An 18,131-nucleotide genomic window follows, 5' to 3' on the forward strand; every position below is an offset into this window, starting at 1 on the left:
CACTCTCCCAGCTCTGGAGCTTTCCTAACCTGCCAGAAAACAAAGGCTAAGGACCTTCCACGTTGGTTATAAAGAATCGAGAATGTGACAGTCCTCATGATAAAACAAAGCAAACCGCATGCTGGTTATCAAAGAGCTTTCATACAACTATAATTACAATGCTACAAAAATCAAGAGTCTTGCCTCCAGCAAGGGATGCTTATCCCCACCCCGACACATGACTGAATGCAAGTCAACATTTGAGTCTGACACAGTGTGGAGTTCAGATATGGGAGAGTTAGAAACACTGTTCTAAAAGAATACAACATAATTATTTTTAAATGAAACCAAAAGAAAATGGAAAAACATGTCTGAAAAGGAGGCATCTGAGAGAAAAAGGAGGAAAATGAGGGAATGATAAAAACATGCCACAAAGGAAGGAGCAGAAAACTGCTGGGGAGGGGGGGGAAGGCGGGAGGGAGTCAGGCGGGAGTTTGTTTAGTGTGGCTAAAGGCAAGAGGGAGCTGAATGATGAGATGGGAAAAAATGGAGGAGTGCAGTTTGTGAGAAAAGAGCAGCAGATACTGGGGTAGAGGAGATAAGGAGAAGATAAAAGGACACTGCACACTGGAATTTGAGAACATGGAAAACTGAGATCCCGACTGAAGGACACAAGCTCATATAAACAAAGATTAAGTGTATGGAATGGGTGTGAGGAGGTAAACATCCAACAAGAGAAGGCTGCCAGGGTGGAATGAGGAAAAGGAAAGTGGACTGAGGGAATAAAGACCAAGGATATACACCACCTATGGATGAAAAAAAGAAGGAATGACACAGGAGGAGAAAAAGGTGTGAAGAGTGATAAATCAAAAGAAAAGATGGGCAGGAATAGCTAGGACAGCCAGCCGCCTTCATCGGCAGTGTCCCTCTCTCTTCTGCTCTGTTGCTCACTTCCTTTTGATATTCTACTCCACAACGTCCTCCCTTCAGGGCAGGAATCAAATACAATGTCACAATGACTGACAAGTAAGAGGAGAGAACAGTCTGCAGCCACTCTAGGACATCATCTTCAGGACCTACTGTCCTTATAAAAATATCACAGTCCATTTACATTAGTGGTTCTTAATTTTTTCCACAAGAATTTTGAGCTGCATGGACAGCCATCACTGGGACACGAACCGAAGTGTCCACATACTCCGCACTCTCATGCATCAGAATAAGAACAACATTCCTCATTCTGCTAACTTCTGCTGACTGCTGAAACAGATGGCCAGCGGACTATGTTTTGCTTCTGGTTATTTTCTCCTTACCTATTTTCAGACACATCCACAGTAGCTGGCACACAAGCCAAGGCACACCTCATCGCAGTCCTAGCATCAGCACAGAACATGTAGCAGTAAACATAGGCTCAAAGAATTGTCTTCATTTATTCAAGTTTCAGTGCTAAATGTTACTATGCAAGTAAAATGCATAGTTTGTAACAACAGCTAACATTGTTCTCAAATCTACAACAGAGACAGATTTCCGGCTCTATACATAAATATATGCCTTTCAGCATCTGATTCCTAACTAGCATTACACAGCCCTCTTTCGTGTAAATCCCTGCCAACACTACTGGAAGTTTGCTTGTGTAAAGACTGTGCAATACTAAAGATTTCAGCATCAAGATTTTTAAATAATGGGAGGAATGAATCTAAGCAGATAAAGCAAACTCTTCACAATGCATAAACCACATTCCAAAAGTGAATGCAGGTTTGAATAAAGTTTGTCTTTTTCCTTTTTTTTTTTTTTTCTTTGAATTTTGCTGGCATTGAGGTAAGAGAAGAACAAGAAGCCACCTAGAAGGACATCAAGTCCTAAATTTTTCCCTAGGAGATTGTTAATAGGTTTTTAAAAACAACATTCATAGTTGGTCTACAAGTAAGTCATCTTCAAATTATGCTGTAATATGAAATCTAGCATGCATTTGAGCAGTATTTTGACGTTTATTCATCACTGCTTTTATAAAGAAAAAATTCAGATAAGCTTCTATTCCCAAATATCTCTTAAAAATAACCGAAGGAGAAATATACCTTTCTAATGAAAAGCTCTGGATGCTTTTTAAAAAAAGCTTCTTTTTACTCAGTGTTTTGAGGACAATGTTGCAAATCTCTCAAAGATGATAGTTGCATCTGACCCACTTTCTACCAGCCTGTGCTAATTCTCTTTGACACTGCAAATCATAAAATTAGCATCCTGTGATATCCAGCATTATTACTGCAATTCAATAGCTGTATTAATGGAAATCTCAGGACAAAATGAGAATCGCTAAATTGAACACGTTAGAATATTTCATTCATAAGTAATGATTCAAAGAAAAAGGAAGAAACCTTATGAAATCTGAGCCTCTATTGCAACATTTATTATTAACTTTAATGTGAAAAAATGTCATAGAGGATGATAATTATTGCTATAATATAAAATTTTGTAAGGCATACTCTGTATACATTAATGCATGCTGCCTCCCCATGAAGCTGAACACATCATGGCTCACAATGAGTTTTTAGAGGGATTTCAAATCATCTTAAAATGTCTTCAAGAGGTGCTTCATAATGCAGCAGGGCTCAATGCCCATGAAAAGACTCAAAAGCCAAGCCAAGACTCCAGTGACACAGAAGGTCCCACCCTGTCCACAGTGGGCAACATGCAACAAGCCAGAGAGTGAACAAAACACTACTCCAGCAGTCTCCAGCTCAGGCAATGCTTTTTCTAAATACATTTCTGAGGTCTAGTTAGCTATCAGCAGTCGTGGGCGTGGTCACTTAAAAGTTTTTTAAAGCCTCTTCTCTGCAAATCCCTCTCCTCAATTGCATTGAGTCAGCTGGAAAACTCTGCTACTTCTGAAGGCAAAAATGAATAAATTATTTTATTGCTAAGTTATAAACTAATGAGTACCTTATCTCTGAAAAGCAAAAAGCATTCCTGAGGAGGATGGGAAAGATTCCGATCTGACAGACAGCACTTAAAACTACAGTAAAACAGCTGAAATCAGTGCAGTTGCTCTATTTCACACCAATGCAAATAAGACCCAAATGAACAAGACCTATATTTGGTTTGCTTTTTTAATAAATCTTTTGTTCTTGTCATAGAGCACACAGGCAGTCACCAAAATGCACTTTTTTTAACCTTCAAGTAAATTAAATTTTAATACTAATGTACCTAATAGCATATATGAAACATTTCAGTGTTATGCTTATCAGAATTCCACTGGAAAAGATGGTATGGTAAAATACACACAGGAAGCCATGCAAACAGCTTTATTAAAATAAAGGTTCAAACTTTGGGGACCTGTTAAATCTATTTTCTGCTTTTAAATGGCACACAAGTGGCATTTTCACAGTTTCCTAACTTGAAACATTTATTTTAAAAAAGGGAAACTTCACAAAGAGATTAATTGAGGTCTCCTGAAACATAATTGGGAACTTGAAAAACTGCAGTGAGGTTTAGAGAATGTCATAGATAATTTGCTTGACATACCCTGAAGTGCATTGAAATAAAATTGTATAGCTTATGTTGTTCAAGACAAATGTACCGACTTTGGCCCTACGCTTGAATATGTGGTTGCTGAAATCAGCCTTCCGGAATTTTAAAAAGCAACTAGTTCTTTCACATCTCTTTTCTGAAACAGAGACCTACTGAAACTAGGGATGAATTCAGGAGTCCATTACTAGATTCAGCATTGGCCCACAGCAAGAATTTATACCAGTTTACCACTACATTGCTTACCCTCAGAAGCAGGAAAGTGTGGTGCCCTCCTCTAGTGGAGGAGGTATCTAATCATCTAATCATCGTATCTGCTTTTATTTTAAACCACTATGCTATGTGAATCCAATCAAATAGTGCAAGAGGCCCAAAACCAAAAAATGTGTTCATTTGCACTCTGCCTGATCTCTCTTCTCACTTTTCCTTTCTAGTCGCTTCCCATAGCGTAGTGTTTCTTGCCTGTGAAATCCATGGCTGTGGCATCACAGAAAAAAACCTACATCGAGTTATAAAAGTTACCATCCCCAGTGAAAGCCTGAGAGTAAACATACCACTTATAATTAGGATTCTGAGAGGTCTCTGTGAGAAGCGGAGTCTGGAGCCAGATGCAAGCACAAAGCAAGCTTTTGCTCCCTCAGGTAACGTTACAGGGAAACCCAGAGTAACCCACTTATCTTACAAGCAGCAACACTCGCAAGCTAAAGAGGTACTAACAAAAACAGAGAATGACACTAAATATAAAGGATTAGTTTCAGCAATGCTAGAAGGGAGAAAAAAATTGAAAATACAATATTGTAAAAGCAAGAGTAAATTGTAAAATAAATATTTCAGGATTTAAACTAATAATAGAAAAGCCCATAAATCATCTTTACAATCGCTCCCTTTCCTGCCAAACATCCATCCTCTCCAAATGGATGCCTATTACCAGGTCTTCAGCATACGTTATGGGATAAAGAGGACTTTAGGAATCTAATTTACTGCTGCAGGGAAGAGACACCAGGGAAAGGGTTAGAGGAGTAGCAGAAAATCCTGGAGAGAGTCGAATTTTTCTAGGAGACTAAGTATCACTCTGCAAAGTGTGATTTTGTATAGAATGACATGTTACACCACGCCAAGACAGCCAAACCAAAGGTTACCTTCCTCTCAATTTCTGTCATCCTGTTTGGCGAGTAAGAAAGGCAAGCCTGAATAAAAGGCACAGCCAACTATAAAAATATGATACTTTACTGTACCAATACTGGTACTAAGACAAAATGTGGCTGAGCAGGTCTTTCTGAAAGATTAAGTGGTTCCTGTGATTTCTTATCTATTTCACAGAATCACTAGGTTGGAAAGGACCTTTAAGATCATCAAGTCCAACCAATAATCCAGCACCACCATGTCCCCTAAACCGTATCCTGAAGTGCCACATCCACACGTTTTTTGAACTCTTCCAGAGATGGCGACTCCACCACCTCCCTGGGCAGCCTGGTCCAATGCTTGACCACCCTCTCAGTGAAGAAATTTTTCCTAATATCCAATCTAAACCTCCCCTTGGTGCAACTTGAGGTCATTTCCTCTTGTCCTATCACTAGTTACTTGGGAGAAGAAACCAACACCCTCATCGCCACAACCCCCTTTCAGGTAGTTGTAGAGAGCGATAAGGTCTCCTCTCAGCCTCCTCTTCTCCAGACTAAACAACCCCAGTTCCCTCAGCCGCTCCTCATAAGACTTGTGCTCCAGACCCCTCACCAGCTTCGTTGCCCTTCTCTGGACACGCTCCAGCACCTCAACATCCTTCTTGCAGTGAGGGGCCCAAAACTGAACACAGTATTCAAGGTGCGGCCTCACCAGTGCCGAGTACAGGGGCACAATCACTTCCCTACTCCTGCTGGCCACACTATTCCTGATACAGGCCAGGACGCTGTTGGCCTTCTTGGCCACCTGGGCACACTGCCGGCTCATGTTCAGCCGGCTGTCAACCAGCACCCCCAGGTCCCTTTCCGTCGGGCTGCTCTCCAGCCACTCCTCCCCAAGCATGTAGCATTGCATGGGGTTGTTGTGGCCAAAGTGCAGGACCCTGCACTTGGCCTTATTAAACCTCATACAGTTGGCCTCTGCCCATCGATCCAGCCTGTCCAGACCCCTCTGCAGAGCCCTCCTACCCTCCAGCAGATCAACACTCCCACTCAACTTGGTGTCATCTGCAAACTTACTGAGGGAGCACTCAATTCCCTCATCCAGATCAAAATCCAGATCATTTCAGGTACAAAATAACGAAAAGGAGCAATTTTGACAAGCCCATAGAGCACAGTGCAAAGTGTATTTGTTAGTGAGCTCATCACAATGCCTACAGGCTCTCAGAACCACTGATGTTTCTGACGTTGCTCTGCAGTGTGCCCACTGGAATAACTGCCTGTAAATTATAGAAAATCAGACTCAAACTCCAGGAACCTCTTTTTTCAGCCAGATAATTCTTCTTCTTCTATGGCTGCCTTGTGGCCAGTTCCTCTTGTGTCCAGGAGCCTCAAGCCCTGCAGCACCAATAGCCATTCAGATTCACTGAGCTCCTGTCATCACGTTAACTGTACCTGTTTCAGAGATGCAGGAATGAATTTCTACGAATACATTCCAGAGCCCAAGTCCACCAAAGTTGTATCCAATCAAAGTTGTATTCCAATCTTTGTTTGTTTTTTTCCTACCAAACCGCCATGTATTGCATGAGAGAGTGGGCAAAAATTAAGGCCAGCAAGAGTGCATCACTAAAACCACACGCTGAAGCAAACCAAAAGTCTATTTCAGTTCACAAGTTGTTTCTGAATGACGTATATGTATGTCTGTGTGTATGTGTTTGCACTCGTGTTGGTTTTGGTTTTTTGGGTTTGTTTTTTTTTTTACTTTGCTCATATTATACAGTTTCAGGTGATTTTTTATTTACTTCATTGCATTGCTACATCATAAATTGTGCCATAAAGTAAGAATAACAACTCATAAATCCTGCATGCCAATTTATCCACGCTGTTCCATGAGTAGGCATTTCAAGAAAAGCTTGGTCAGCCCTAAGTAACTTGAAACATACTGTTATTCACTGGGAGTGGAATTAGATTTGACATAAGCCTACATCAAGTTGTTGGGTTTTGTGTGTACTTTAAAGAGTCAGGATTTTACTTTTTCCTTCATTAACAGTTAGTAGAAGAGGAGATAATGAAGTGCATAGCCTGGGGTGAGGAACTTAAGTTACTTGTTTCCCAATAAGTTTCTTTTCTGTACAAATCTGAGATAACATTTATGATCAGCAGTGAGTCACAAGATCTAGAGCTGTGATGACAGCAAGGATAAAAGAAGCCCTGTGTTTAGCATTTTCCTTCAACAGGATAAATTCAGATTTGGCTTGTATTTCAGGAGTTCAGAATTAACCCCCCAGCAGAGCAAAATTTTTCTTTAAGTTCAGCATCCTGTGCTTATTAAAATTTCATCGCTAAAGTTGCCAGAAAATAAGACTTGTAAATAATGCCTACAGGGCCTCATTGACAAATACCTAGGCAAGCACTGAGCAATCAGACATGCACAGTCCAGTTCTTCAGGTAATGGAGAGCAAAATCTGAATACATACAGTAGAAAAGCATCAAGGTAAACACTGCCAATGAGGAGAGGAGAACTGGAGCTCTAAAGGAGATGTCTAAGAAACACAGAAAGATGTTTTATACAAAAAAGAAAGTGAGTACACACATGCAATCATACAACTGAAACAGGAAGAACCCAGAAAGCATATAATCTTGAAAGCACTCTGAAGTACTAAAAGTAAAACTTCTGAGGTCTCTAATCTATTGCTACACTCAAAATTCTGCTTACCAAACACCTCAAACATATAGAAACAGCATCCTATCTTTGTACATACTCTTTTTAGCCTGACCCACTTCTGCATATTTGAAGACAGCCCAGCAAGACAAGGATTCTCATGTATGATCCAACCTCTAGGGGGAAGAAAAAAAAAAAACAAACAACCAAAAACCTCTTACCATTATTACTGTTATCGTCAACTAAAATAATCTCTTTGAGCAGGTGATCAGGAGTCCGGTCAATGGCTGAATGAATGGAGCGCAGAATCACTGAGAGAGCTTCATTAACAAATATGAATACAATGCTGACCTCAGGAAGCCTGTCAGGAAATGTAAGGTTTCTGCACCTGAAGAAAAAGGTTTTTAAAAAAAAAAAAAAATTATGTAAACTGTTGGAAGGCATGATGGCAACACAAACTGTTTCAGAGAAATCTATCCTCAGCCATAAGAATGATAACAGAGCTTTTGTAGGCATGGATCAGAAGGTCCCCATATTATTCAGAGCGCATACAGGCAAGAACCAGATGAATTACTATCTGAAAAAGGAATCCCTGAAAACAATGTCCTGAATCTGCTTGTGCAACCAAGGTCTAGAATGAGCTCATTTTTCCACCCAAGGCCCAAACCCCTGAAAATTAGTTTGCAAACCAAATGCAAACCCTTGTTTAAATGCAGTTTCCAATAGCTGTTGTTCACAATGTCTTTCTGGACAGTGCAGACAGGAATAAAGAGTTAGCCCCTTACTTTAAAAGCATCTTCTTAACAGCCATCTTAATTATTTTTGCTACAGAATCTACCACCTATTTCACTCAAAATCAGGGTTTTTCTTTCTCAACTCAATAACAACACAGTAAAAGATCCAGCTCCAAAGAATATCTGCTACAAAAGCTAAGAGAGAAAAACAGGTAGGAGGATGGAAAACTTATCTGTAAGCTCAGTCAAAAAGTTTAATCAGAAAGAGGAATACTCTCGTAACCTGATCAATTTTCCTGTGCTTTAAAAAAAAAAAAATATATATTTTAGCCACATTCCAATTTGCTTATGCAAAACAGCTGTATGGAAGTGCTGCCCACAACTTTGAAGGTCCTTGGTGTTTTATTATTTTTTTTCTCTCCTTCATTTAAAAAAGGATTCAAATTTTGTAATTTTATTATTTATGTTAATGCTCTTGTCTGCCTCCTGACAACACCGAAGTGTCTATCTTCTCTCAAGATGCCTACATTTATCACAGCCAGGAACTCCTGAAAGCTGTGGAAAGCATTACTAATAGCCAATGCTTAGCATACGGAAAGTACAGATGGATTCCAAATTTTTAAATCATGCTTGACTACAACTCCTTAACCATTTCTTCTTCAGTTCAAAGAGAAAGTATAGCATTTTTTTTTATTTTGTATTTTAATCTGTATAGCAAATAAATACAGAGAAGTATCGCAAAAGCATTCCTCTTCCCATACTGAATGTTGCACAAAAATTAAGTTCAATCAAGATGATGAATTTACATATATGTTTTTAAAGCTTCTGAAAAAAGTCAGTGCACAGGACACATGACATCCAAAACAACTGAGATACTAATATTCAAAATTCAGTTGGTGAACCAATTTTCTCAGTTGAGTCATTGATGGAAATCACATTAAAGAAATTATTTGATATTTTAGGTACTTTTCTCTCTGTCATCATGTGAAAGAATTACACAGACATGTAAAACAGAAAACAGTCCTGAAAAAGTAACTAAAACAGTTTTAGTCTTAAAAGGTGTACACTACTTTTTTTAAAAAATTGGTTCATTCTTCTTTCAGAAACAAGTAAGAAACCTGTTCACAGATATCCATTGTTCCGTGGCATCAATAAAAGAGAGAAACAATTAAAATGGTGTTTGGATTTATTGATTCCCACTTGTAGCTTCATCTTTTGGCAGTGTAACAAAACAGAACTTACTTTCCAAAATCAGTTTCTATTTCTGCTGGTGTGTTTTTCCCATATTTTCACTGGTAAGGGAGCTTTCAGCTTTAAGCATCAGAGAAGTTTTCTCTGAAGCTTTCAGGAGAGCTGAAAGCATGTCACTTTTTTTTTTTTTGAGTACCACTGGACAGCAGATCAAATGTAACAATAGCTTGTGGGAGTGTCATTGTGTCATTTATAATCAATTGCCCCCCTCCCCTTTTTTCTTTTCTTTAAAGTAAATGCCAGTTCATTAAAGATGACTTGTAATGAAATTTCACTACTCTCTGAAAATGAGATTCTTGAAGGCTTACATTTGGACATCTTCTATACTTGGCCTTTAAAAAGGTGCAGTAATGATTCTTACTGGTTTCAGGGAGTTTTGCTGGCAATCAAGATTTTCTAAGAAGGACTTATCAATAGATTCACAAAGGAAATCTAAACGTATCTTCAGCAGAATGATAGGTAACCAGTAAAGTACATAGCTGCTCAGAAGCACACATACAAGACAGGAAAGGAGAAGCTTTCTCCATGAAGCACTGTGGGCCCTCTGAATTAATCAGAGCCACAGGTACTTTCCTAGAGATAAGAACCAGAGTGGGTTTTATTCAAAATAATACTCTACAACAAGAGGCAGAGGGAGCTGTCTTTTCTCCCAGAAGACAACTAGTGCAAGGCAGCACTGGTTTTCTCTTTTAGACAGTAGTTCAGCAGTTAAAACCTTCAACCAGGACAGAAGGAGCATGTGAGTTCAATCTCCTCTGATCTCCCCAGAGAGCTATCTAACTACTTGCCAGCTTGGTGTGATTACTTTCAGTTCCCCTTTTCAGAGTCATTCCACTTTCTGTGGAGCAATTAAATGTACACTAAGTTGGAGTGATACCAAATAAGTCTCTCTAGCTTTGTGTTTAGGGCAAATTCCTTGGAGGACGTAACTGTGTTACAGTACCTGTTCCAAAGGATGTTCACGCATTTTAAACCCTAGAATTCACTCTTCACGGCTATGTTCAATCTTCTAGATTATAATGCCACAGTAACTCTTGTGATCACTTTTTTCTTTCTTTTGCAAGCTAGTATTTATTGTTTTCATTTAAAAAGTGCTGCTTTGGCTAAGGAATAAAGGTACCTTCACAGAGCCTGCAAAATCAGGTGTCAGGGCAGATTATTGGTAAGCAATACAGAATCATAGAATGGCTGAGGTTGGAACGGACCTCTGGAGGTCATTCTGTCCAAGGCCCCGCTCAAGCAGGATCACCTAGAGCCGGCAGCCCAGGACCCTATCCAGACAGCTTTTGGGTATCTCCAAGGATGGAGACTCTACAATCTCGCTGAGCAACATGTGCCAGTGTTCGGCCACTGTCACAGTAAAAAGTGTTTCGTGATATTCTGACTGTCGTGGTTTAGCCCCAGCTGGCAACTCAGCACTGTCAAATCTGAGGTGTATCCTTGGCAATTGTGAATTTTAGGTGCCACCAGGGTTAAGTGGCATCTGAAAATAGGATTTTCAAGGTGTATGTTTCAGGAAGTTTCAGAGTGTCTGGGAGGCCCCTGTACTTATGATCATACTACAATTTTTACATACTAACCCTCACAGTTTTCCAAAAGATGTTAAGACCATTACAGATCCAGCTTCTTGAAGAACAGACCTGTTCATGACACATGTGTGCATGCGCATGCCATTCTGCGTTAAGAAATTCCATATGTAATCTGGATACTACTACCTTGTGGATGTCACGTCTTATACGCAAGTTTGACGTACAAATTTGCATGGGCATAATGAGAAATTAGTAACAAAATTCTAGTCTCCTGTACACCTTTTTGAAGCTAGCACATTTCTGCTTGATATAATAATTGAAATTTCATCCAAGTTTTGAAAATTGGGCTTCAAATGGACTATGAACTAGTTAACAGGCTTAAACAAACTTAAACAATACTGAAATAATTTTCAGTATTAGCCTGTAGAGAACCTACAAAGCCTCCTATTTTAGCGATTCGCTTGCAGACAAAATGCATAGAGATATAAAATGGTCCAGCAAACCAAGCTACAGCCAATCTATCTTTTAGCTGTCTAGCTTAGACATAGTAATATTTGTTATCCTCAGCAATACCGACGTACAAGGAAGATAAAAATGAAACTCTAGCAAAAATGGTAAGGTATGTCAACTATCAGATAAAAAGCACCACAGTGATTTAGGAAAATATTTTAAATGACAATGAAAATATACTGAAAATAGTTCAAAGAAGTTGCTTCCTTAAAAATTGAGGATTTTTTCTCTTTTGTCAATTAAGCTAAGCTTAAGATATATGTAAGGTATACTTTTGTAAGAAAATAGTGACAAACTATGTTCCAAAAATGTTCCAGATGACAAAACCAGGCCCCAAAACACTGCTGCCCTACCACAAATCTATGCATAAACCGAAATGTTCAAACAAAATTTCCACTTCTGACATGTCTTCCATCCATCTAAAGAAAATTATTTGTACTGTTTTTCCTACCTGCATTCATTTACACCTTTTCAAATCAGAACACACTCGACAAGATTTCCCATTGTCTGGCACCTCATGCAAGAAAAGAGCAAAGTTTTTAATGCTATAGATGTCATTTGACTCCCTTTTTGCCCCACTATACATTAAGAGGTAGCTATATATGATACAAGAGAACAGAATGAGGCGCCCATTGTGTCTAATTTCTTTAGTCTTTTCAAATGGATTAATTTTCAATGATGTGCTGGTTTTGTCTGGGATAGAGTTAATTTTCTTCATAGAAGCTAGCATGGGGCGATGTTTTTAGATTTGTGCGGGAAACAGTGTTGATAATACAGGGATGTTTTCGTTATTGCTGAGCAGTGCTTACACAGAGCCAAGGCTTTTTCTGCTGCTCACCCCACCCTACCAGCGAGTAGGCTGGGGGTGCACAAGAAGTTGGGAGGGGACACAGCTGGGACAGCTGACCCCAGCTGACCAAAGGGATATTCCATACCATGTGATGTCATGTTCAGCATATAAAGCTGGGGAAGAAGAAGGAAGAGTGGGACATTCAGACTCACGGTGTTTGTCTTCCTAAGTAACCGTTACGCATGATGGAGCCCTGCTTTCCTGGAGGTGGCTGAACACCTGCCTGCCCATGGGGAGTGGTGAATGGATTTCTTGTTTTGCTCTGCTTGTGTGCGCGGCTTTTGCTTTCCCTATTAAACTGTCTTTATCTCGACCTACGAGTTTTCTCTTTTACTCTTCAGATTCTCTCCCCCATCCCACTGGGTGGTGGTGAGGAAACAGCTGTGTGGTACTTAATTGCGGGCTGGGGTTAAACCACAACAAATGAAGCTATATTCCTAACCTGAGTTAATGTTTTCTTTTTTCCATTCAGACTCGTTTATCATCTTTACTTCCAGCTTTAATTCACTTCTTTTTCAACGTAGGTAGTTTTTAAAAAATGCATTTTCCTGCCTACGTTATTTTTCATGTCAGATGACCAAAAAATTATCCACTTCTTTTTTTATTTAAACAAATCAGAATTAAACCCACATGCTTCAGATCATGCACAGAATGCAGAGCACTTGAGCAGGTTCACAAGTACACCTATCTTCCTCTTTATGCCAAGTTTTATGACGAATCAAATCCCACAATTCTAAGAATGAAGAAGAAACAGCTACAGAGAAAGGGTGTCTGTGTATGCGTAAAAAATATGCTGAAGGGGGGAAAAGGAAGGAAATTGTATGGACCAAAATCTTAGACCCATTAAGCCCAAAGAATTGAACAGTTGCATGGCAACCAGCAACGTACAAGTTTCAATGACAGCTCTGCCTTGGACACATCGTGGGACTTTGGACAAGACCCCTAACCAGCTCCTCTGCAAAGTGAGGCTCACGCTAAAAAAACAAAGCCACAAACTATAGAGAATATTTCAGTATTATGACTAAGTTATTTAAAAAAATAAATTCTAAATGTTATTTAGAATTACAATAATTAGTATCATCACAATGTAGCTAAAAAATTACCTCTAGCAACCTACTCCGCTAAATTGCATTGGGCTAATAACACTAAAGTAACAGTTGTCATGGTTACCAGAAATTTAGAGAAACTCCTGGTGTTCTATTTCAAGCACAACTCTGGTAAATGGAGAACAGCATACATTATGAATCTTCTTTCAAGTATTTGTCCACAAGAAATTATATACCTCTAGAATATATGCACTGTGATACGACAATTTAGTCAGTCACATTAAAATTAGTTTACCATAACTATGCAGTTAAAACAACAGAGCAAGAATGATTTCCTGGATTAATAACTTGAGACCTTCTACAAATATGTATATAAATTATGAAAAAGAGTGATTTTTCTGCAATTTTTTGAGAACCTTTCGACAAGAGTTACATGGGTACTGCAGCCAACAATGGCAACAGAACATGCTTTGTGTTTTAATCATTAAATTATGTCATCTATCCCATGTTTTTTTTTAAACACAGGATGCTATAACGCATATTACTGAAAGATTTGAGGTTAAGGTATTGTTTTAACAACATATGTGGGAGGGAGCTTTAGTTGCAACAGAATAAGAATTTCACAGAAGCACATGCAGAAACAGAATTATGCTTTCTTCAAGATCTGATAACATTTTGTCAACAGCCAAAACAGCAAATGGAAATTCAAGACATACAGGAGGGAAAAAAATCTCATGCTGGCATAAATGAAGTAAATATTACTAGAACTCTTGCAAAAGAGTTGCAACTGAGTCTTGTAAGAATTCCAGCTCAACTACTTCTGTTTATAATTTCTTTTTGTAATCATTCTTCATTTTTTCTTTCGCTATTATCAGTATTTTAAGTGTTAATTGAACTATGCTAAAAAATCTGGCACTGAAGAACATATAAAAAAGACTTTTTTCCTCACCCCTGAGGATTACAATGTATTGTAACAGAATAGCCAGCAAGACAGTATTTCTGCTGCAAATCTAGAAATCTTTGGTCGTGGTCATCATCACTTATTATGAGTGAGCAAAGGCAGGCCTACAATTGTGTGAGGAATATGAATATAGAGTTATCATATAACTATATATGAGATATATACCATATAACTATAAACAAACATGGCTAACTTTTTTCTTCTCCTGGCACCAGTCCCTAAAAACAAACAAAAAATTTGTAATAAAGAAAGGTTAGATAACAGGCAGGGAAGCTGATAAATATGCAGATAAATGCCAAGATTGTAACACAAAAGTGATTAGTTCTTAGTCTCCTACGCATTTTACAGCATAGATTTAATTGTAACATTGATTCTCCACTCCTTTTAGTAAAAGCTATTCAAGTCAATAAAATTATACAATAAAGGTCCATTTTTTTCTTGGTACTTAAACCCAAGACCTTTCTCTAAATAAAGCAGTAAGAACAGTAAGCTGGGAGTTGATGATCTCAATAAAACTCATTTTTGGATGAACATGAGAAGAATATTGTATAGCTATTTGGCCAAAAATTCTTAGCCTCTCACAGTATTATGCCAGGGATTATTCTGAGTATGTTTTAGTGTAAATGCATGCCAAGTGAAAGAACATGCACATGTTATGACACATTAAAAAGAGACTGAGAGAGAGAAAATATGAGAGAGAGAGAGAGAATGCAGATTACTGTATCGCACCTTCTTTCAGTTAAAGGAGACAATGGGGAAGATCAAAACCAACAAGCATACATCGTTATAAACTTAGGTTATTATAACAGCTTGGAGACCGCAGCTGATTTGATATCACTGCTAGTGGTATTAAGTAATTCTAGAGCAGCCATTTGAGGAGATACATTCAGACAGGACAAACTGAAGCACAGCTCGGAATCACAGAGGGTGGCCACTCAGGCAGTACACACCACTGCTATGAGTCAGTTTGAAGGCAGGCAAAAGTGAGACAAGAAAAAGAAGAATCAAAGGTAGAGCGATGAGTAAAAGAGAGTGGGACATATGACAGAATTAAACATTTAATTAGGTATTTAACAAGAATGCTGAATAATTTGGTAATTTTAGGACTTCTGTCCAAAACTATACAATAGGTAAAGTACCAGGCTTTTGTGCTCTTTTTTAAAGGATTCATTTGAAACATCAAATTCAGCATACAGTATTTATGCTATCTTTCATGAGCAGAAACAAAAGAACTCGGTCAGAATTAACATGGAGCCACATCTGTCACTAACATAAGCCCAGCAAAACAGAACTGTTTCACAGACACATGTGGAAGCAAATGCTTATGGAATGCAAGTCTGCAGGAGCTGGCTTTTGGAGAGAAGCAGAGCTAACATGCAAACGCCCAGCCTGGACCTCACAATTTGAGATCACATGTTTTGAATAAAGGAAAACCTACATGTTTATAGAATTCTGATGTATTGCACACTACATCCAGGGCTGCATATGCCCCCATAACACCGAGGGATATTTGGGACAAATGTACCGCATGCTTTTGTGCTAAAACACATCAGTCTCCTCAACCAGCGAATGCTTAATTTTTCTCCCTTGTAGTAATATTTGCATTCAGTGGATTTCCTGCCTGCTATGTTTTTGCCCACTTTATCACAAACCTAATTATGCTGTTCTTCAAGGCTTCTACCATTGCCCCTTACTGAATTGAGCCTCAAAGTAATAGAGTTTGGTACTGGCGAACTGTCTGAAACAAGAAATACTTGCAAAGTGGCCAAAGCCTTTCTCTGCACAGGAAACAGGACATCTCCTCTGCACTTGTCTAGATGCCAAACAGCACTGACTCAACTAGGAAAAGGGTAAACCTGCTACAAGCCAAAAGCTATACCATACTATTTAGCGATCTCCAAAGAAGAAAAAACATTGGAGCTTTAAATGCTGCTTTTCCCCCTCCACCTTTCCTGCCTTTGCTTCTTCATACAAGTACTGTTTTTACCAACGCTAAAGAAGTTTGGCCAACTGCAGTTACACCGACTGAAAAAGTTGCTTTGCGCCTACTGGTCAGCTCCTTCATATCATACGGGCTGTGCAAAAGGGAAACTCTGCAAAATAGTTCCTCTGCTGGGGTCCTGCTGCACACCTCTTTTTCCACTGCCCCTAGCTCTCTCATCACATAAGCAAAGAAGAATGTTATCTCTGTTTCCCACATGTGCTTCAGCATAGTGCATCAGGCAACAAAAAAATGTACAAGGCAACACAGAATCCTAAGTGCATCCACTCAAAAGGAGATTTGGTACACAGCTTTGGGATCCCTAAACAACCTAAGCTTTAATAATGTCTTTCTGTGTGAGCTTGTTCAACATTTCACTCACGACAAGCTTTGTGGCTACTGCCTGCCCTACTTAAAGTAATGAGTACAACAGAATTATAACTAATGCAGAAGTATTATCCTGTTCCTGCACACAGTAAGGGTAACATTGCCTTCTTCAATGCTTCCAAGCTCATTAGAGCCAGTAGTTATTTGTTAGTCTGCAATGTAGATGTGTTACGGGCCAACAGATGCACATAAGGGTGGTAAACAGAAGAGCACCCAATCTGAGAAACAGAAAATAAGCGGAGGCCTCGGGAGAGACAGTATAAGCAACACTCCACGATGCTATGCTGCTTGAGCCTAGCCATCTGCCCACGGATAATTTAAATACATCTGTACAGACTCTGGAAGTGACTAATGCAACTGGCTTTAAAAATAGGTGCTACAAATCCTAAAAATTGATTATTATGGTGGAAAACGTACTCTTGCAAGGTAGGTTTTTTTCCCACAATAGCCATGAGTGTGCTCTCACACAAAGGACAATTTGCATATCAGGAGTGGGAATTCTTTTTTCAGTAACATGACTTTCAGAATGCCCTGTAGCTCTGTACACCACAGGGTGCCATATATACAGCAAACAGTGTACATACTACCTTACAACACGCTTCATTGACCTCAGTATGAGAACTTACTATATTTCAGTGTCAGATTACCTACTTGCTCCTGAACCATGGGTGGAAGGGGAGAATCTTCCTGAGTTACCATTACTCAGCCATTATTTTGTATGCATGTATCCATAAACATATTGTAATGTCTAACATGTTTCTGGCAGATAGTTAACTAAGGATCGAAAATTTCACAGAAATTAGGATCATGATTCATTTCTAACTGGAGTTTCTTTTAAAATCCCAACCCTAATTTATTTCTTTCAGCTACGGTAAAATTCATTTTCTCTGTCTCTTTAATTTTTAAAACCCATAGTTATAAAAAATTTACATTGAAATCATTCAGGAGAGTAATTTCAAAAGAGATATAAGAACAGCCATATTTCTGTCATTATGTCTTGTAGTTGCAGAAGATTTATTTTTCCTCTAAATTAGTTTACAATTTAAAAAAAAGATTCTCCCTACAGAGAGTACTAAACTGATTTAACCAAAATACAACTATAATTGCATGGACCTTGGTTTCCTTAAAGTCATTATTTTGGCAAATCCACAACATAAATATTTCTAAAATGTGATATACAATAACATATAGCAATGATGTTTAAAGATTTTTTTTCAGGAACTGCAAAAAAGCAGTTTTCCCTCCCCCTGTTTCCCCATCCCCAGAGCTGCTGTTTGTTCAAAGGATCAGATGTATCACCAAGTCTGAAGAAAAGCTGAGCATTAACTGTCTCTGTGAATGGTCCTACTAGAACATGCCTCAAATGCACTGAAAGGAACGTTGTTCATTCCTTTGGTCCCATCCATCTCACCAAGCCATTGTGGAATAACAGTGGATGTGTCTACCCTGACTGACACGCATGCTTCCTAGCAGAGGGCAGCCCAGTGAAGGAGGCTCCATGGGCTTTCAAGTGGTACACACCGCTTGACTAAATTACGTATTTCACCTCTAGAGCTCAACAGTTTCACCTGCTTCCTGATCTTTATCAGATGGTTCTGGGCTTT

The 18,131-nt window shown here is 38.9% G+C and overlaps 1 protein-coding gene across 2 annotated transcripts in view; it reads right to left on the bottom strand.

The window, feature by feature from the left end:
- The window catches only part of GALNT18 (polypeptide N-acetylgalactosaminyltransferase 18), a 242,144-nt gene that overhangs the window by 109,018 nt on the left and 114,995 nt on the right, over positions 1–18,131 (bottom strand). For both annotated transcript variants that reach the window (XM_082000014.1, XM_082000013.1), the window contains exon 3: positions 7,500–7,666. In XM_082000014.1, the coding sequence (XP_081856140.1) occupies positions 7,500–7,666 (167 nt within the window). The remainder of the gene's footprint in view (positions 1–7,499; positions 7,667–18,131) is intronic.

Source organism: Phaethon aethereus (assembly GCF_964289735.1).
Source record: "Phaethon aethereus genome assembly, chromosome: 5".
In the NCBI taxonomy this organism is placed as follows: Eukaryota; Metazoa; Chordata; class Aves; order Phaethontiformes; family Phaethontidae; genus Phaethon; species Phaethon aethereus.